Source organism: Protomyctophum parallelum (genome assembly GCF_964188405.1).
Source record: "Protomyctophum parallelum genome assembly, chromosome: 12".
NCBI classification, from domain to species: Eukaryota; Metazoa; Chordata; class Actinopteri; order Myctophiformes; family Myctophidae; genus Protomyctophum; species Protomyctophum parallelum.
In genome coordinates, this window is record NC_139712.1 from 37,631,244 (window position 1) to 37,652,574 (window position 21,331).

A 21,331-nucleotide genomic window follows, 5' to 3' on the forward strand; every position below is an offset into this window, starting at 1 on the left:
GGGGGTCCTGTTCGTTATGTATTATGGTAAGTGCCCTCTATGGGTAAGTGTCGGAAGCACAGCAGCAGCAGCAGCTTGACTTTCAACAGAACACACATAACACTGGTCTGATCCTCTCCAGTGGTTCCAACTTCCACACGGCTTTGTTTCATGGCATCGTAAAAAAACTACTTGGCTGAGATTATAACCTCCACAAACATGAATTTCTTCAAATCTCGGAATGTCATTGGCAACTTGATGGGTTCGTATTGCCTAGTTCTTTATTTTCAGCGTTCTGTTTTGGTATGTGGCATGGGGGGCTTGGCACAGTGTTTACACTTGACTACATACTGTACACGATGTGCCAACTGTATCTTTTAATAGCAGCGTGGCACATGGTTTTGTTTGGAATCATGGATAATGTAATGGTACACTGCCAGTGCCAAATAAATACACCTGACCTGATTGTTGTTCTCTAGTGGATTGTTCTTTCACTCTCTAGATTCTAGAAGACTGGCGTTCATAGTTTTAATGTTGGGAGGATGTGGCTAGAAACTGTTGCCTGTTCTCGCCACTTCCTTAAATTTAGTGTTTGTTTGTTTATCTATCTATCTATCTATCTATCTATCTATCTATCTATCTATCTATCAAATCAAATCAAACTTTATTTATAAAGCACATTAAAAACGTGTTGTACAAGTCAAGAAAAAACATATAGCAACAGCAATACAATCAAATAAAAACAATACATAAATGTCAAGTGGGTACATATGAATATAATAGGCACTAAGGTAAGAGGTGCTCAAAATAAAAGGTTGGAAATTAAACTGGGTTGTGATTAAAAGCTAGGTCGAAAAAAATGGGTTTTAAGCAGAGACTTAAAAGTCTATCTATCTATCTATCTATCTATCTATCTATCTATATCTATCTATATATGTCTGTCGAATTTCAACTATTGTAAGGTGGTATGTCAGGGATATTAGTTTTTTGGCATCTGCAAACGTTTACAGTACTTACACAAATATTCTCTTCTTCTTTTTTTCACAGGTCAATGGCGCAAACAGGTTGTGGAGACAGGAGGAATCCGTAGAAATTTGTGCAATAAACCCACCGAGGCTAAACCAGAGCCCCCACCTGCTGTCCCGGCACACGGTACGAACACTTACTGGATGAGGGATGAAACCTTCCTTGACTTTAATAATTATTCTTCGCATCCAATCACAGAAATTACACTTGGTGGTCAAGACACTGTTTTACTTTGTACAGTAATAGAACATAGATTTGTATTTGAAAGACATTGGGCATAACACTTTTTGTCTCCACCAGGCCGAAGGCATGTAGTACGGAAGCTTAGCAAAAAAATGTGGACACGGCTGACAAAAGCGCCAAATTTTTTCCACATGTTCTCCATAACCATACGTTTCATTTTGGAAGGGGAGCCACGTCATCAAGATGTCAGAAGGCGGCCATCTTGGCGTTCAAAGATGGCCGCCACCTTTTGTGGTGGTTCTGGACAACCGTGGGTCCGACCGACTCGACACCGGGCACTGCACTCCCTGTGGGGGTGTGGAATGTGTGTGTCGAATTTGAAGTCGGTGGGGCAAACGGTTCTCGAGTTACGTGGATTACAGATGTACAGACACACACAGACTTGAATATATGTCAATGGGCAATGCCCATTGGGTTTTCTTTAGATGATGGGTAAGAAGAGAGAGATGTGATGTCAGGTGGTGTGGGCTAAGAAGTGGTCAGGGCTAAGATAAAGTATATGAGATGTACAGTAAGTGCAAAGAGAGATGGTGAGGGAGGGAGAAAATGATTTGTACCAATTGACCAGACAGTAGACAGTAGTGTAACAGGTTAAGGTGAGTATAGAGATGGAAATGTTCTAGCAAGCGAAGCCAGTGTATTGAGAATATGGGACATATGTGTCAGGAGTTATTTGTGAGAGGGAAGATGTATACGATGGTAGTGAGACCAGCCATGCCGTACCGTTGGAAACGGTGGCACTGATGAAAAGGAGGCACAGCTGGAGGTGGCAGAATTAAGGATGCTATGGTTGTGAAAAGGAGTGAAAAGGAAGGACATTATCAGAAATGACTAAATTAGAGGATCAGCCCAGGTTAGAAGGTTTGGGGATAAAGCAAGAGAGGTGAGGTTGAGATGGTTTAGACATGTGAAAAGGAGGGATGAGGGTACATTGGGAGAAGGATGCTGAAGATGTAGCTGCCAGGTAAGAGGATGGCCAAAGACGAGGTTTAAGGATGCTGTGAGAGATGACATGAAGGTGGCAGGTCACAGAGGAAGATGCAGAAAACAAAACCAAATGGAGTCCATGTGTGGTCCAGCCCTATGGAATGTAAAATTCAAGCATGTGCTAATGAAAAGTATTTAAAATATATAGTTTTGATGCTCATCCTAGATCCTACTACTATAGGGGATGCAAAGCAATATGTCTGTTTATCCGTCCGACTTCTCCTACCAAATCACTCCGTTAGCACACATCTCTCTATGCACAAAAAATGATGCATGCAACAGAAAACCATCTGCACTACATTGCATCCATGTCATATTTACTGTACAAATATTGCTTTTGTATGACATACTGTTATTGCGCAACATTTCACTGTGACGCAAATTACATTACAATTTCCACATTAACCGACCCCTCCCTTTTCCCTGCGTGTGCACACACACACACACACACACGGTACTGTACAGTACACTACAGTATGGTAAAGTACAGCACAGTATGGTACAGTAACGTGCGGTACGGCACTGTACAGTACAGTAGAGTATGGTACAGTATGATACCATAAAGTATGGTACAGTACGATGCAGTACAGTACGGTACAGTGCAGTACAGTGTGGTACAGTACGGTACAGTATGGTACTGTACGGTACGGTACGGTACAGTACGGTACAGTATGGTACAGTATGATACCGTACAGTACAGTACAGTACAGTACAGTACAGTACAGTACAGTACAGTACAGTACAGTACAGTACAGTACAGTACAGTACAGTATGATACCGTACAGTACAGTACAGTACAGTACAGTACAGTATGATACCATACAGTAAGGTACAGTACAGTACAGTACAGTATGGTACAGTATGATACAGTACAGTACAGTATAGTACAGTATGATACCGTACAGTAGAGTACAGTACAGTACAGTACAGTACGATACCGTACAGTACAGTACAGTACGATACCGTACAGTAAGGTACAGTACAGTACAGTACAGTACAGTACAGTACAGTACAGTACTGTACGGTACAGTACAGTATGATACCATACAGTAAGGTACAGTATGGTACAGTATGATGCCCTGCAGTGCCGTACAGTATTATACAGTATGGTACAGTACATCACAAAGGTATAGCCAAATATATGCTGAAATGCAAAATCAGTCTAATATTGGTGGCCATCTTGAAATTAATGGCCGCCATCTTCTCTCACAATATGGCTGTTAGCCACTGTAGTAATATGAGTATTGTGAGACAGAAGGAAGCTTCTTAGAAATTACAAAGTTCCTAATTCAAATTCTGCACAAGAATACTGTATAATTCTGAAAAATGGCGGCCATTTTGAATTTTCATTGAAAATGTTATATTATCCAAAAGAAACATTTACCAAGTACTATGCATGGAAATATGTCCAAATATGTCTCGAATATCATATTATATCCATCACTCATAAGAAAACGGTTGTTGCTGGTGGCCATTTTGAAAAATGGCTGCTATGGGCGCCATGTTGAAAATTCAAGTTGGGTCCACATCCAAATCTTTTTAGAATGCCTTTGGCTATAAGTGTACCAAATTTCATGCTTTTATCACAAACTGAACGATTCATTGATATAGTGGAGCTAAGCTGCTGTACTAATAGTGTTATACCGATGAAGTCTAGACTGTGTCGGAGTTAACATGCTCTTCTCCTGGTTGATTTGAGACCCGAGAGAGGTTGGTGGCAGACGCGGGTCCCTCTTTAATCTGTCCACCATCACTTGCATGAGCACCAAAACCAAACAGAATAGGAATACATCAAAGTAAAGTCCAAAAACGAACCATAATTGTGTACATATATTGCCAGAATGAACGAAATTATCTATTATTGGCAGATTTAGTCACTTATTGATATTCCCTATAGTTATATTGCATTCCTTGACAAGGAAAATGTATATATTGACACCAAGTTTGACCTTTTAGGTGGCTTAGAAGCTGAGATAGCTGCACTTATAGATATTACATGGCGGCCATCTTTGAACGCCAAGATGGCCGCCTTCTGACATCTTGATGACGTGGCTCCCCTTCCAAAATGAAACGTATGGTTATGGAGAACATGTGGAAAAAATTTGGCGCTTTTGTCAGCCGTGTCCACATTTCTCTAAAATATGGCCCTAAGCTACCGTACTAATGGGGGGAGAGTATGTTTTGCACTCCGTCCGTCCGTGTGTCCGTCCGTCCGTGTGTCCGTGAGAAGCTAATCTCGGCCACTGTTAACCCGGTCGATGCCAAATTTTGCACACACACTCCCTGGATGCCAACGATGAACCTCTGCCCCAAACTTTCCAGAACGGCCTGTTATAGCGCCACCAGGAGGCCGCTTTGTTCAAAACAAGTTTTTGCACAGTACACCTACAGATTTTGTCCAAACATCACGCAAATTGGTACACAGTCTCTCTAGAGCCATTCAACGAAACGGCTCTTTCAGATTTCTCACACTCCATCCTGATTGGTTAACATTGGCTTCCAAAGTTCACAGGAGTGCTCAGTTTCAAACAAAATGCTGCAAATCATGAACACATCGCGTGATTTCCCTGAAATTGTGCACCCACATTCCCACTAGGCCGAGGACGAAATGCCACATGAACAATTTCAACTCAGCCTCAAGGTGGCGCTATAACTGGCCGAAAAGTGTTTTTACCTCTAACTGCACGGATCTGTGGATAACTTTGTATGCCAACTCCCTAGAGGCCAAGGAAAAACCTTTGTCTGGAATTTTTCACATCTGCTCTTTATAGCGCCACCAGGAGGCCGACATATGTCAAACACATTTTCTATTATTACTCCTTTTTTTTTATCCACATATCCACATTTCACGCAAATCGGTACACATGATCTCCATAGTCATGTGATCAAGACAGGTTTGTTTGATTTCTCATATTCCATCCTGATTGGCCACGATTGGCTCCTACAGTTTTCAGGAGTAGACCGCTTTGTACGAATCGCCAAAACTCCTCAACGCAGCGTCCCATTGCGATGAAACTGTGCACGCATATTCCCACTAGGCTGAGGAAGAATCCTGGTGGAGACCTGTGCCCAGAAGGGCACTTTTTCTAGTTTATTTTATTTATCTAGTTTATTCCTAATAAAGTTTTTTATTTCGCTTTAAGCAAATTGGGTACTCAAAAAAGCGTATTATGTATTATTATAATTTATATTGCAGAGGATTTCCCCCCCTCCTCAACCTAGCTTTTGTACGTCAGACCGTGCTATACTGTATAGCTGTACAAACTGGGGTAAAGTTCTTCTGTATAATAATTACAAAGAAGAAAAACAACAAAAAAAAGTGTCGTTTTTTTCTACTTTCTAATTATTTGTTTGGCCCGAAATATTGTGTGTGTTGTCATGATTTGTCACGACAAGAGTTGGCTTCGTACGACGCTTAAAAGGTCTTTAAATAAATTAAATAAAAACTGCCTATGGGGAAATGCATTGCGTTTTCATTTCCTGGGCCGTTCGTTGTTCTGAAAGGGGGAGGGACTGCGCCGCTATATATCCCCCAAGGATAAGGAACACAGGAAGTGGAGTCGCAGTGCAGTCACTACTGAACTGATGGCTTAGTAGAGCCTATCAAATTAAACATATCTTCAATCAGTTTGGTTAGGAATTTGTATGTAATTGTTTGTTTGTACTGGATTTGTATGTTCATCAATTGTTTTTGTTTTTTTAAACATTTTTATTCCAGCACCCCACCCAGGGTTCAAGCTCCCAGGCTATAAACCATCAAATTTAGATAGGAAGATGTTGCTTTGGTCTGGACGCTTCAAGACAGTAGACCAGATCCCAGAGTTTGTGTCGTAAGTAGCTACTTCCTGTTGACACCAGACCTCCCATGAGCACTTGCATCTGATTGGCTCTTTACAAATTGTATTAAGTCACATCATAGGCACAGTGCTAGGTAATTGAATGGTGTATCTGGGCCTGGGGGCAGCTGGTGTTTGAAGACAAACAACCATATTTCAAACGAGTTCTGTTTGGACTCATATTATCGACAGACCATAATCTCAATGACTCTTGAATGAAGCCTAAAGCATACAGATATGGCACTTGGCTTTTCGTTGATTCTGAATTAACACTCATATATTGTTGCTGTCGGGTAGATGCATATCTCTTTTTATGTTTATGCATAAATTAATGCCCTACTTAGTAATTCTAGTGTCACACAAAAGGAGCAAAAAACAGCCAATCTACAAGCTCACAACGCGGCTCATTGTGAGATTGTACTATCTTTTACATGAATGTAGTTCATAAAAAAAGACAAAAAGACCTATGGCACGCTGGGTGCTTTATCAGCAGATACAAACAATCAGCAGATGGAAACAAATAATGGGTGCAGTACTTAGATTAGAGTTTAGACAGTACTTGGTTTAGACCAGTCAACTGCCCACGGGGCAGCACACCTAAACCTAACCTTAACCCATGTCTAACCAATGACTAGTCTACTAGTCTAACTAAGTATGTACCCCTATGAAAATATATAAAATAAATAATATATATACAATATATTATTGGAGCTATTGATAATGTTATCGGGACAATAATTATGTCATAATGCCTGATATCGGGCCAATAATTATTGTGCATCCCTATATTGATAATGAAAATAATTAATAAGAGCTTGTGGCTACTAACTGGATCCATTGGAACACAGGTCCTTTTTTGCCATTTCCTGAAAAGCTGTGAAAACATAAAAGGTTTCCACCCAACAGTGACGAAATGTAAAACTGCTAGCAGAATAAGCTATTCATATTCATAATATTGAAACGTATTAGTGTTTGTTACCAGGGGAATCATATTCCCTGAAGAAGGCAACCTGCTTGCCGAAACGTTGGTGTAATAAAGTTTCTAGCATTGTGAATACTGTGATGGTTTTTAATGTATTTGAGAAGATATTGACTTTTGTTTGTACATTGTGCAGGTTTGAAATGATTGATGCTGCTAGAAACAAAATTCGAGTGAAAGCCTGCTATGCGATGATGGTGGCCACATTAGCAGGTTGTCTGTTAATGGTGGTCCTGGGCAAACGGGTGAGTTTCAACCGTAGACGGCAAGGCATTAGACAATGCATTTTGTGTGTGCACAATGTCATTGATTGATTGATTGGATACTTTATTGGCAGAGATATAATCAGTACCGGGTACAGTCAAACAAATGTAATCAGTACAGGGTACAGTCAAACACACTTCCAAAGGGATCACCGAAAAACGTCCTTGCGGTCTTGGTTGGGGAACAAAGAAGGAGATTATAAGGTGATGGGGGTAGTCACTAGACTAAGGGGGGGGGGGGGGGTAATAATTTCCTCTCCCTTTGGCATGCTGAAAGGTGGATTTTCAGGCCTGTTTTAAAGGACGCATTGTTTGAGTGGATGGAGTCAGGGCATTCCACACTTGGGTGGCAGTGCTATAGAAGGAGAATTTGCCCATTTTACTCAATGTTTTGAATACAGAGATATTCTTGGGTCATTTGATTAGGGCTGTGCTCATAATATCAATATTATGTTGTATCGAATTGATAGACTATCTCATTATATATATTTCTTTTTACTCCCATACTAAAAAAAACAATATATTTCCCCCTCTAGACCAAATATCTTTTCTGAAAATTCAAGCGTATTTATAAGAGCGTGGTCCCGTGAAATTGTCACACACGTGCTCGTTTCGTGCACACGCCCTGGATTATGTTGAGCTTTTTCTTCCCGCTTGCGTTGTCGTGCCCCATAATTTAACACCTGTGGGGGTTTTGACAGCGCTCCCCACTACCATCATAACACCAAATGAGAATGGTGTTCCATTTCATCCCTCTAGCTGCCCCTCTGGAACTGCTAGAGTCTAGCAGTTCCAGAAACTTGTACAATTATACCAAGGTGCACTAAAACAGTGTGATTGTAAAATATGTAGCATTAATGCAACATTGATTGTGCAAGACACTCTAGTCTAGAGCATCCATTTCATTCAGGTGCTCATCTCACCTCAAATGTGTCTGTCATCCTTTGGTCCAGGCTGCAGGCAGGCACGAGTCTCTTACAGGCCAGAACATGGAGAAGAAAGCCAAGTGGAGAGAGGATTATCAGAGACAGAAAGAGGCTGATGCTGCTGCAACAGCTACTCTGGCTGAGAAGTCTCAATAACCGGCACCGCCATTCAACATACCCCCACAAAGCAGGACCCTCAGTCCCTCTTCCTCTGTGCATCAGCCAGGTTCATCCGATCTCACCCTATGTGGGCATGTAGAAGCACCAGAACATAGATCACTTTTTGCACAATAGTGCTCCTACAGAGTACAGACCTACAACCTTGAGATCAGCATAGATCACTTTTTGCACAATAGTGCTCCTACAGACCTACAACCTTGAGATCAGCATAGATCAATTTTTGCACAATAGTGCTCCTACAGACCTACAACCTTGAGATCAGCATTGAATACAGTTAATATAATTAACATGGATAATTTAATAAATCAGCAATTTTGAGGATTTGTGTTATCCAGTAAACCCTGGACGGTCTTTGCAAACATCCCTCAACATGTGTCAATCTGTTCAAATGTTGCCTTTGGTTATAAAGGTAAACTTCCATGAAGATTTTACAGTTGACATTGCAGTATGGGTATTAAACAATCATGGCTTTTTTTTTACTTCCAAGTTTTTAGTACAATTGATAAATTAGCGGGAAGCTGCTGACCATTTGGTTGCTCTATGAATGTTTGTGCCCCCGATGAGAGCACCGCGTTCCTCATGCAGATCAGCTACTTTTGCCCTTTGATAACTTTGATTTGTCCTAATGTTGATGCGAAATAACACTTAAACTCACTGCTAGACCGGGTGGGGTGCTTCAGCTCTGAGCAGATACACATGCAACTCGAGGACGCACGCACAGGAGCTCGTTATTAAGTAGCGGACCCGGAGAAAAGTACGAGGATTGGCTTTGTGCATTTTGTTGCCCCCCTCGGCGTGTTGCCCTAGTGGCGGTTCTGATAATTATTTATTTTATAGGAGAGGATACACTTTATTTTCTGGCAGACTTTTACATCCTTTTCACCAGCTATAGTTCTATAGGTTCAACTACCAGTAACCTGTCATGCCATACCTCTCTCAGGATGTCCTATACAAATGCCTCGAGTGTCTCTCTGACGGCCCGTCCCCTTCTCAGCTGTGTGTAAGGAACAGATATCCACAGTGTACTATGTTTTCATATGAGAACGATAAGAAGTGAATCAGAAGCGATCCTGTTCACTTTGTCTTCTCATTTGGCCTCATTGCTGTAACATTGTGCATCTACTGTATGTAACTACACGTTGTAATAAACAGTAATGTAATCACAAAAACATAGACTAATAAAATGATTACTTGAATTACAATATGCTGTTGATCTTTTATGATAACACACCTGAAGTCACAGTCACCTGTAAGGAATAGATACACTAATGTTTGGAAATAACATTTGACTATGAATATGAGAACTGGTAGATAACTGTCTTCAGTGCTGTTGTAATATTGAATACACTACAAATACTTTCAACCCGGCATCCCACTTTTGAGTTATGTCACCAGTGAAAACCTTTCCTATATAGACAATATTCACACGGCAATCCTGCCATTATCTGCCTGGGTGCCTCATATAGACCAGACCATGCTCCTAGCGAGCATGAGGACACTGGTCACGTTTTAAGTGCCTGGACCCCATCATGGGGTCTTATCTTGCATGGCTCTCCTCTCTCCCCCCTTGGTTTCCTGTCTCTACACAGATCTGTCTCAAATTAGACAGAAAAAGCCAAAAAGAAATGACTATGCTTATAAGAATTTCACAAATGAAGCCAAAAATAAACCTCCCAATTAGCCAATGTATTTGCAACTGTGCTTATGGCTCTAACCACAATAAAGCATTTCACAAATAGTAGGTCATGAAACAGCATTTATGCAAATGGCATAACAGAGGACAGTTACACAAACTCAATACAACAGCAGTATTGAGCTGGTCATCTCGAGCAGAGATGTTTTGACAAAAGAAAGAAATGTAAAGAGGACTTGGTAAACAATAATTCAGGATTGTTAACTTATGTAATCACCAGTATTTTCAAGTTTAATCTGGATTTAAATTTCCTTTATATTACCCGGCTGGATTTCTGAATACGGATTATGGCACCATCAGAAAAATGAGATTCTGCCTCCCCAAATAAAAAGTATCTTTCAATATTTTTACAACACTCTAGGGTAGACCTTCCCCCCAAAATAGGTTTGTGGCATTGATTTAGAAAGATCAAACAAAAAAAACAATTACATTGGGAAGACATATTTTGTTCCTTGCTAAAAAGCCAATTCCAAGAGATATAATTTACTTGTCAGGGTAACGTTCTTAGAGTTTTATGAGGCATCATGATCTGCTGACTACAATTAGTCCGTCGTGAACAGTTTTCAGTCCTCAATATGCTGGACCCCATCATGGGGCGGGTAAACAGTAAGCTGCATTGTCGTCCTTGCCATACCAACAGGAGACTGAGGATGTAGAAAACACCCCTTTACGCCTCACTTCCTGAGGAGGGAAGAGCTGTCCCATTAAACACAAAATTAATCATTCAAAAATGGCGAGCGTTAAAAACTACTGTATGAGCTGGCGTCGGTCCCGAACTAAAGTGCTGCAAATAAAATGGAATTATGGTAGGATCTAGGATTATAATAAAATTCCTACGGGTCTGCTGTCGGACAGGCTCCAGGGTTAAGTCTTATTTGTCTCGTCTACGTCTGTCCATTAAGTCTCAGTGCGAGGGAAGACTCCAATTCCCATGGTTCCGAGGGGTTTCTTATGGATGGAGGGCTGTATGAGGATGGACAGAGTCCCCCTGTCCTCCCTCTCTGGAGGAAGGAATGCATGATATGGTATCCAGGGAGGGTGCACACGCAGCCCGGTAAATCACATAACGAGCTCCACCCCTCACCAATGCTGTCGCGCTCCTGTTTCGTTGATCCCTGGCTGGAGAGAGGAGGTAGTGTAAGGTACCTCCGAGTCACATTAAGTGCCTTCAGTAGAAGTCAGTTCAGCCCATAAGGGTAGGACTGGCCACGCCACGCCATTGACCACAGTCGTGTGGTCAGTCCAACGGTCAGTCCAGTGTTTAGGATTGACCATTATTCTCTGGGGATGTGAGTGTGTGTATGCGCGTTTGTGAGTGAGAGCGAGAGGGGGGATTGGGTAATATCACATCCACAGTTGTCTGTCTTGAGAGTCACTAATGCAGTTCCATCAGACAAGCAGCACGGTTCAACAAACTCCCATTTGCTCGCAAGAGACGGGATCGTCAAATCGTTACGGGGAATGTAGATGATGGGAAGCGAACATTTTGACGTGGGATAAGTTCAAGAGGAAAGTCCATAAACGTAGAGGGCTCAGCGCGAGTCAGGAAAAGGGAAGTGAATCCTTCACAAACTAAGACTGCATGACTTGAACCTGCATTGCACATACACGCACACAGATGTTCTCCGGTAATATTACACGTTTTTTATAATCATGATAAAGATGATTAAATCGATCTCTCTTGAGATGGGATGGGGAGGGGCAGGGTTCGAAGCACGGTTTTTTTCCCACCCGTGGTTGTGGGTAGAGAGAAAGAGGAGGGCAAAGGACAATGGTTTCAGTGGGGATGAAGGTGGCGCATGGAGGGGAGAGTTGACATTATAGCTGAAAGCCCTCCATCGGGCCCTCACACTGCTGGAAGAGGAACTGCTGCTGCGTCAAGTCGACAGCTGGAGCCAGGGATGGGTCCTCGTCCTCAGGGCTGAAGTAGCGCTCGATCAGGTCAAATGCCTTCTGATAGATCTCCTGGTTCTCGTGACTCTGGAGGAACTCCAGCTTGTCCAGGCCTGCGGAGAAAGTTGGACCGATAAGCGTTAAAAAAAGCTCTGCAACAAAATTAGGCATTAGAGTTGCCGTTTTGAGTAAGTGAACTGCAAGCCGGTGACCTTTGTAACACAACTATGACAACGTAAAACTATGACAACTTTAAACCTACCATAGGCCTCCTCTATGAGAGCACAGTAGGGGTTAATACCGCCACCCCTCTTGGCCTCCAGCTCTCCCAGTCGCAGGATGTTCTCCAGACCGTTCAGTGCCACCTGTACGATCTTAGAGTCCATCAGTGTCAGCAGGTCACACAGTGGCTTTATACAGCCCAGTTCCACCAGACATCTGCAGGGGGGCAGAACGCACGCACACACACTCGGATGTCAGAACCAATTTCAGGGGTTATGGTTTGGGTCTATCATTTAGAACCTGTGAATTATAATAGCTCCATGTGTATACTATAACTATAGCCTATAATTTATTATCTATAATATGTTCATTTCTGACTCCCTTATTACTAAGTGATGTTTATGCAACCCCCCCCCCCCCCCCCCCCCCCCCTCCGATAAATAAAAATTGTCAAGATCCTGACGGCGCCCCTGCCAGTAAGGGTCCATTTGTAAGATCCCAGTAAACTGCATTAGGAAGGACTGAATGGGACTCAATATTCAATTTAAATACTGTATCCTACAGCTAGTGCTGTGACCAATAAATCAGTGACCATTTACTGTACAGAAGTATAACTTATTAACCAATCCACAAATTTGTTTTACCCATCCCGAGATTCAAACGGCAGGTGAATGCAATTAACCACCTGGTTAGGATAAGATAAGATTCTTCCATGGTTGGTGACAAATTCTATAGGTTATCTTATGGATCTGTCAAGAGAGGCACACTCTGATCATAGTTTGCATCTCACCTGATCTGCTCTGTGGAGCCTCCGGACGTGGCGTTGGTGATGGCCCAGGCCGCCTCCTTCCGTGTGCGAAACTCCGCCACTTGCAGAATATTAATGAGAGGAGGCAACAGTCCTGCATCCATTACCATCTAACGACACAGGGAGAGAAACCGTAAGCAAAGATAAACCATATCATGTGCACAGTAAACACTCTTCAGGTTAACTGCAACAAGCCTGCACACGCACCTGTATCTGTGCCCGGTTCCCTGCAGTGATGTTTGAGATGGTCCAGCAGGCTTCCTTCTTGATCGACTCCTTGGGGCTGCTGAGGAGGTGGAGCAGGGACTGCAGGGCCGAGCAGTTCAGAATCACCTGGAAAATACAACAAAAACACAGAAACACACACCCAAAGTCAAAACTAGTTCAGTTGCAGTCTGGATAAAGCCGGCCGACCTTTGGGAACTAATTCCGTTTCGGTGGCAGAACTGGTAATCTGGAATTGAGTCATTCTTTGTATTTCTTGCCAATGCTAACAGGGTACTTTCCTGTTTAACTTGACTTCTCCTTGAATGCAATTACACAGTTGGATTTACAATGTTCTGTGCTTTACAGCACAGAACAAGCACCAATTAGTTTACTACTTAAACCCTCTATACTTAGTAAACGAATACTTAGTTGACCTGAGTCGGCTCTGTACCTGGTGCGCTCTTTCTTCCCCTCTAGACCAAATACCTCAAACAGCCAATCCCATTGCTATTTGCTACCCACACATACATACAGTACAACCTACCTTCCTCTTAACCCAAATGTTAGGGCACTTTGAAATATGGGAATCAAATAGATCTGTCCGTCCGTCCCCAAACATTACCTGTGTCTGTAGGTCATCTCCTGTGACTATATTTCCAACGGCCCGCAATGCCGGGGACACCACTTTATAATCCGAGTGCCTGGAACAACACACAGAATTCCAATGATTAGTGTGAAAATGTAAAAGTTAAGACACATGAACACAACTCACCGACTATAGACGACTGTTAAGATGATAAAAGTACACCACATGTCTCTCTGCAACAGTGAGGGAAAGTCGTCAGATTTCCCACAGCTGTTTGTGTTATAACACATGCAGGATTGCAGGTTAATAATTAATATGGTCTAATACACATTACAGTTTATAAAACAGTGTTGTCAGTCAGTCACTCACTATATTTCAAATTATAAATCGATAGTAAAAGATGCATACAAAGTGGCTGGATATTGGATTTTCTTTCTCCTTTTGAGTGGTAATGCAAATAATACAACAGGGCTGGCTGTAGTAAACATGCATATGGTGCTGCAGTATATTCTGCTAGTATCTTATTCACAATTTATGTACTCAAATTGCTGCAGAATGACTGAAAGGTCAAATTTAACAGTTTTTTAATACAAGCTCAGTGTCAGCAGGTGGTGTAGGTCTGCACTTTCACTCCCTACAGTAGAATAGGCGATGACAAGCCCAATACACACTCCTTCCGGCATCAAACGTTTCCCCCGGAAAGGGAGGTGATATTAATTACATTTATGTCATTCCGAATTTCTAAACTTCTGATGGCCGGTCTCAGAACTAATGCACCCACAGATCATGTCCTGACGCTCCAATCTTTTTTTGGAAACAGTAAACTTTTTAGACGTCCGAAGGACATGCATAATTGAGTGTGATCTTGTGGCCTTACAACAGTAGCTCCACCAGCCTGCGGCAGACTCCAGAGTCGATGACGGCCTGGATTTTGTCATTGGGTCCATCAGACAGGTAGGAAAGTGCCCAGCAAGCGTCGGCCAGGATGTCTGTGTCATTGACAAACAGCAGCCAAGCCAGGACACTGAGACACGGCGACACCTGGAGGGAACAGGTATAAACGTGGGGATTTAAACAATATTACACGAGAGGGAGTGGTTTAACGTCATTAATGCCTGCGATGCTACAGCAAGCAACGCAGAAGTGCAGCATTCATGACGTTAAACCACCCCCTCGAATGTAATATTGCAATTATACAACAGTTACCCTTAAAACTAAGAAAAATAAACATATTTCTTTAATGACGACCACAAATGTCCCAAGAAACTAGCTAGCCTAACCACCGAGTTTCCTGCGCTCTGGGAGAACAGAGCAGCTGAATTCTTTGTTTTGATTAGGTGTGGAGTGGTGCTTGTTTGAACCACGGCTAGAAGGCTGCTTCAACCAATCAGATTGCTTCCTCGAAACAACCTGTTATAATGGGGCTTATGGCACAAGCATCAATTCTGTTACGCTGTAATCACACCAAAAGAGGTCATCCGCTTCTGCGCCAATTTCTAAAAAAGGCGGAGGCAGCAAAACATGGTGCGACAAAGTACCGTTCAACCTCTGCTGCCACTTTGCGAGAGACAAACTGGTAGCCATTCAGAGGCTTGCTGTGGACTGACTAGGCTTAAACACAAAAGGTAATGTGGATGTTTAAGACATTTTTTAGCAGAAATGTCGCTGCTGATGCGAATTGGGTGGTATTGCACTCAGATCAGCTGACTGTCATCTCTATTTACAACAACAAACAGCCTGTGACCTTGAGTTATGGTGGGCAATGTGGTATGCACATGCACAGTGAATGTATCTGGTCCAATTACCTTGGTGAAATCTGGAGGCGGGTTCTTCCCTCTGCACAGGTTTGAGAGAGCCCAAACTGCGTTCCTCATCATTGTCAGACGATTCTGCCTGGCCAGCAACCTTAGAGAGGAATGGCGCTCTTTCAGTTAAAGAGCAAAGTCACTGCTTTATCAGTATGAGAATCAGTGAAATATGCTGAGCTGCCACTCACTGCACCAGGGAGGGTAGGATGTTGCAGTCCACTACATAGTCTCTGCATTCTGTGCTGTCGCCTGCTATGTTCCCAAGGGCCCACACCGCCTGGTGGAGATAGTCATGGAAGATTCAAACGGTGATCACAATGGCTACAGGCATGAGTTCCGAGTCCGACATGCTAACAGTCCGACAGTCATTAGTCCGATACCCTACCCCAAACCCTAACCTAACCCTAACTGCAAGCACGACGCAACACATGTCAGAGCAATGCATGTCAGGAGCAACGGGTGATTTGCGTGTGTCGGATAGATCACAGATCACAATTAGTCAGACATGAACCATTTAAGCCCTATATACTTTGTCATACGACAAATAGCAAAAATACCTTATAAACAAGCTTGTAGATCGGCTAAAAATAATACCTAACAATAATGATAAAAGTGAAACAATGTAACACCCCACATACACACACAAGTGTGATGTCAGAGTGAAAGCACTGGGGTCAAATATAATACCTGTTCCTGGACGTCTTCAAAGTCGGAGCAGAGCATTTCTATGAAAATGGGCACAGCTCCTGCCTGGATGACCACACGGGTCTGGTGAGACGTACCCGATGCAATGTTTGTCAGCACCCATGCAGCCTCAAACTGAAAAGAACAAATACACGTTTCACTGTATTGTGGGTTGACACCTTTGTTTGCAAAAACGACCACAGTGGAAAGACATTCTTGACTTTATTGTTTTATCCTGGAATTTTTTTTAACATGATACGATTTGTATAAATAAAATAAAAATCAACCTTCAATTGACCTTGTTGTGAAGTTGAATCTAGGCTGATCTAGGCGTTGCTCTAGTGCCAGAGCACCCTTGGTAACTTCAAAGCACCCTTGACTGGTGACTAGCTGAAGTAGCTTAATGTAGCCAAAACACTCTCGAAGCGATCGACAACGGGAGGTACTGTATGATTAATTCTAACGCGACTAGCGACGGGACCGCGGTGGGCCGTCTAACACATAATCTTTGCTTAGAATTGGACGGAATGATTTAGATCAAGAGTTATTCACCTTTTAAGATTTTCGATCTGATCGGCTAAAATGGGGGGGGAACATTTACGATGACGTCTCAACTGGAAATGACATTGAATGTTGCCCAACAGACGCTCCCAGCCTGTGGAGCAATGTTATCGGTTTTGATATCCATAAATCTCAGTTTTTTTATTAATCTCCGTCCTGAGTGCTGGGTGTTACAATTTGATAGGACGGAGAACTCCGTTTATGCCACTCGGGGTGTTAGGACAAAAGTCCTGCACACCACTGCCACAATACCAGATGAAGTGTGTACCTGTAATGTGCAATTTTCTCTCCTCTTCAGGAATTCCACAAAGCGATCTACCACCCCAGGAGTGGCAATGACCTCATCTATAGGGGGGTTGGGTTCTGTGTGACACCAGGCAGAGCAGTGTGTGAATGCAGACTCGGTCAGAACACACAGACAACAAGGTATCTAATGAGGAAAAGCATGTTGAAGGGTGAGGCTGTGGCTGTTACCTTTAGACAGGAGCTTCCTGAAGCGCTGGGTGCCTACCAGCTGCTGTTCAGGAGAGTCGGAGAAGATCATCTGAGTCATATCCTCAGAGATGGCCGCGCCCTGTGAACAGAGCGGTTTGACATTAGGACAGGCTGCTGATTATTTTCTTGATCAAGAAGCTTCAAGCTTAAATTCTGTTTATTGTTAATGGCAATTGTTTGTGTTAGGGTAGAGATGACGTAACATTTCCCTTCATTGTCAATGGCATTTTTAAAACAAACATTGAACTAAAAACAAACATTAAACCTGTATATAGGAGCCCCTCAAAAATATATTTATTATATTTTAAACATAATAAATATCAATATCAATAATCCAATTAATATTTGTTCAATAATATATTTTAAACCCCCCTGCATGTGAAGCTGAAGTGAGAAGCAACTGACATTTGAGTTTCTCCAGAAGCACTTGAACATAGGATGGAAGACAGTCAATTGTGTAATTAAAACTAAACAATGATTGTGTTTATATGATATGCTTACATTCATTACACACCATATACAGTCCTGTAACTTTCACCATCAAAAAATAGCACTGACGAAGTAGTAGCATTTGCTACTTTTAACTGCACTATAGCACAGAGCACTTTTAAAAGCATGTTAAAAGAAAAGAAAATATGTTTTCTTAAGTCTCTAAGGAGTTCTCCTTTGTTTTTATACAGTATGTCAGTTTTCCACCATCAAAAAATAAGAAATTAAATCCAAGCTTTTGTTTCATAATCGATTATTCCTTAAAAATCACACCCGTGTGAACCGAGTGGTGCAAATACAGACATACTGATCGGGTTATCGGCCATAACAGCAATTAATTATATCGGATATATATATTGGCCAGAAATGTCATATCGCCCATCTCAATAATAGGCTAAGTCCTCTTTAAAATCAATCTAATCCTTACCGTGAGTGGATCCATATTGTTGGCCTGAGACTCCAGATAGCCGCCATCAGCCATTCCATCATCCTCCAGGGCTCCATCCTCATCCACTGTAGCAACATTCCTCCGTTTGAAGAGCTGCGACAGCAGAGAACAGTTTAGTTGATTTACAGCGATTTGCAGCTTCAGAGCCTATTTCAAGGTTTCTCCGTGCCATTTTGGAAGTAGTTAGAAGTAGCTAGATGTAGCCAAAACACCCCAGAGGGGTGTATGATTACTTCTAACGCCGACGGGACCGCGATGGGCCATCAAAAACACAATCTTTGGTTAGAATTGGAAGCATTGATTTAGATCAAGAGTTATTCATGTTTTAAGATTTTTCCTCCCAAATTGTACAATGAATGCTAAAACAATAACAAAAAAGCCCTTGTTTCCATTGTGGTCCTATGTATTCAAGACATTTAAAGACATAATAAAATAAAGTAAATCATCAAACTGTAAACACTAGTAGCAAATACAATAAATGTATGGATGCATGAATGTCATTATAAAGGCTAACATGTCATTAGAAAAGGCAGAGGGTTCATTAATTATCATTCCTCCCACGTGGCTTACCTGCTCATCCTTCTTCTGTTTGCGTAGCTGTAGACCTTCCTCTTCCCTCCTCCTCCTCATCTCATCTGTGTTGAGCGACTTGTTCTTGTAGCTCTTGAGTCGTGCATTGTCCTTACTCTGGCTCATTGTGTAGCCTAGTAAAACGGAAGTGTGTAGCAGTCAAACTCAATGAAATTTGGGCGACATTAGCTTAAAGATGGAGTGCCGTGATTAGTTTTCATGTGTTTATGAGGTAAGAGTACTTCATTAGACCCCTTGGTGTGGTTGTTAGGGGCAAAGATGTTTTCCCTTTGTATTTAGGGTTTCTTCCTTGGCAGTTGAAACCTTGACAGTCAAACGTGCCAATGAAAGAAAATAGTGATATAGTGACATCACAATATCATCCCCTCCCATAACCCCTCCCCCTTTATCATACAACAACAGCTGTGGGTGCAGCTTCAGATCAGGTGAAATCACGGCACTCCATCTTTAAAATATACAGGTTGGTAAGACTGGCTAGTGTGGACCTGAATCCCTGGTCAGGACAGTTTCTACATCAGCAAAAAGAACATAGTCATATACAGAATGCAGATAGATAAGATATATCAGTGTGCATGGCATTGATCAACCCAGGCTAAAGCAGTGGTTCTCAAATAGGGATGGGACGATATGAAAATTACACTTCACAATTACTGTGGCAAAGATAATTGTGATTAACGATATCACAATAATCAAAATATGCTTAAAACTTAAAATGCAACTTTTTTTAAACACTTGAACCCCCAGCATCCCTAATACGGGGGGGGAAATAGCAGATCTACAAGTTGCAACGGGTTGTCGTGAGCTTGTAGATCTGCTGTTTTTGCCAAATTGATTTGTGTAGAATGAAATAAGAGTGCACCAAATGTGCTCCTCCTCACAGGTCCGATTTATCAAGTATAGAGTTTAAGTGGTACTAAATGCATGTGTATAATGGAGAACAATTTCCCGATAAATTTAAATCTCTGTGACAAAATTATCAATTATTGTGAGTGGGTTTTTTTTTATCACAACGATAATAAATATGATCGTCCCATTCCTATTCTCAAAGTCGGGTCTGGGGGTCTTTGAGGGAGTCCGGAGTCGCCACCAAAAGTTAATATAGCAAAAATACAACCCATCTAAAAGCCAATCTAAAAAGTACAACACATTGTGAGCTTGTTATTATTTTGTATAAATCTCTTTAGGGGGCTCCTGGCAGAAAATATTTTTAGATGGGTCTGACTGTGGCCAATAATTACCCAATAATATATGAAGTTGGGGTTCCTTGACATTGAGAATCCCTGGGCAAAAGTACAAACCTTACACCACATTTATTATTAACTTAAGAAATGTGCCATTATGTAGCATGCACCAAAGACTCACAATCCTAGCAACAGAGAGCATCACCCACTTAAGAACTTGTCTCATTCCAATATACAATCTAAAATACTATGGATACAATTCAGCGATAATCATAACATTTTGGGTTTCAGTTTCATCAGTTGTGAGTGAGTCCTCAGTCCTCACACACACTAGGAGCCAAGACTAATAGATTGATGAATAAACTGATGACAAAACCAAACCAATCTGATATCCCCAGAGTCCCCGAATTGGACCACGAATGATGATCATATCAACTAAATAAAGAAATGTGACCATATTATCTTGGCGATTAATCAACATCTTACTTAAATAATTTAAGTTAGGTAATACTTGAGATACAATAACCAGGCATTCATCATTTGACAATATCAGTTGTTGACAAGGGGGGCATCTGAGGATAGCTAGCTACGTAAGCTAACGTTAGCTTGGTATTACTCTCGTTTATAAAAGCGGTGACCTTCAGTGATTCTCAAGCTATCAACATTCAACAACACGAGGAAATTCAAATTATGAATTAGTAATGATTATGAATAAATAATCTCCCCACAGCATGCACGTTTTAGAGAAGGCTACCACTGCTAGCATGCTAGCTAATGTTAGTAAAGCCGCTGATATGTCTGGTTGTTTAGCTAGAGCTAGCACCTTGACAGTGAGAGATCTAACCTATTAATGTTGGCTCAAATCACAGCGTCAAACCCTTATGAGAGGTCGCTAAATGTCTGCTGGCACTGAAAGGCTAACCAACCCCTGCATTGAACCAGAGCGCTACCAAACTACGCGACAAAGCAGTGTATTTGTATGAATATCTGACCTGTCAGATCGGGCTCTCTAATCCCCTTATTCGCTACTAGGCCACAGTTTCTGCCGGTATGGATCTGCGCATGCGTGACGTAATCTTTCCTCTGTGTGAATAGAAAGAGCGATGGTGCGCTGCCGGTGCTCATTCAATCACATAATTTATTTATTCACTAGCAATTTGTAACAAACCAAACCGCTTTTGGAGCGTGTTTTATTACATTTTAAATTGTGGACACTGGCTTAAGTGGCTTTATTGCTTGCATGTTG

The 21,331-nt window shown here is 41.9% G+C and overlaps 2 protein-coding genes across 4 annotated transcripts; one reads left to right on the top strand and one right to left on the bottom strand.

Moving 5' to 3' along the window:
• The first annotated feature begins 68 nt into the window (after positions 1-68).
• On the top strand, positions 69-8,583 carry fam162a (family with sequence similarity 162 member A). Of its 2 annotated transcripts, XM_083778216.1 has the most exons (5): positions 69-241; positions 1,027-1,131; positions 5,954-6,065; positions 7,187-7,295; positions 8,267-8,583. In XM_083778216.1, the coding sequence occupies exons 1-5, from the start codon at positions 199-201 to the stop codon at positions 8,393-8,395; spliced, it is 498 nt and encodes a 165-aa protein (XP_083634342.1). In that variant the 5' UTR covers positions 69-198; the 3' UTR covers positions 8,396-8,583. The 2 variants fall into 2 exon arrangements, with proteins under 2 accessions (XP_083634342.1, XP_083634343.1); XM_083778217.1 differs by lacking the exon at positions 7,187-7,295.
• Positions 8,584-10,108: 1,525 nt separating this feature from the next.
• Positions 10,109-21,122, bottom strand: kpna1 (karyopherin alpha 1 (importin alpha 5)). 2 transcript variants are annotated; one of them, XM_083778455.1, is made up of 14 exons: positions 21,078-21,122; positions 18,884-19,017; positions 18,293-18,406; positions 17,356-17,455; positions 17,150-17,244; positions 16,324-16,455; positions 15,825-15,913; positions 15,634-15,733; positions 14,706-14,869; positions 13,865-13,943; positions 13,243-13,368; positions 13,018-13,145; positions 12,268-12,443; positions 10,109-12,118 (listed from the first exon to the last, which is right to left on the bottom strand). In XM_083778455.1, the coding sequence occupies exons 2-14, from the start codon at positions 19,007-19,009 to the stop codon at positions 11,931-11,933; spliced, it is 1,617 nt and encodes a 538-aa protein (XP_083634581.1). In that variant the 5' UTR covers positions 19,010-19,017; positions 21,078-21,122; the 3' UTR covers positions 10,109-11,930. The 2 variants fall into 2 exon arrangements, with proteins under 2 accessions (XP_083634581.1, XP_083634582.1); XM_083778456.1 differs by lacking the exon at positions 21,078-21,122 and adding an exon at positions 20,930-21,054.
• Between the last annotated feature and the right edge of the window lie 209 nt (positions 21,123-21,331).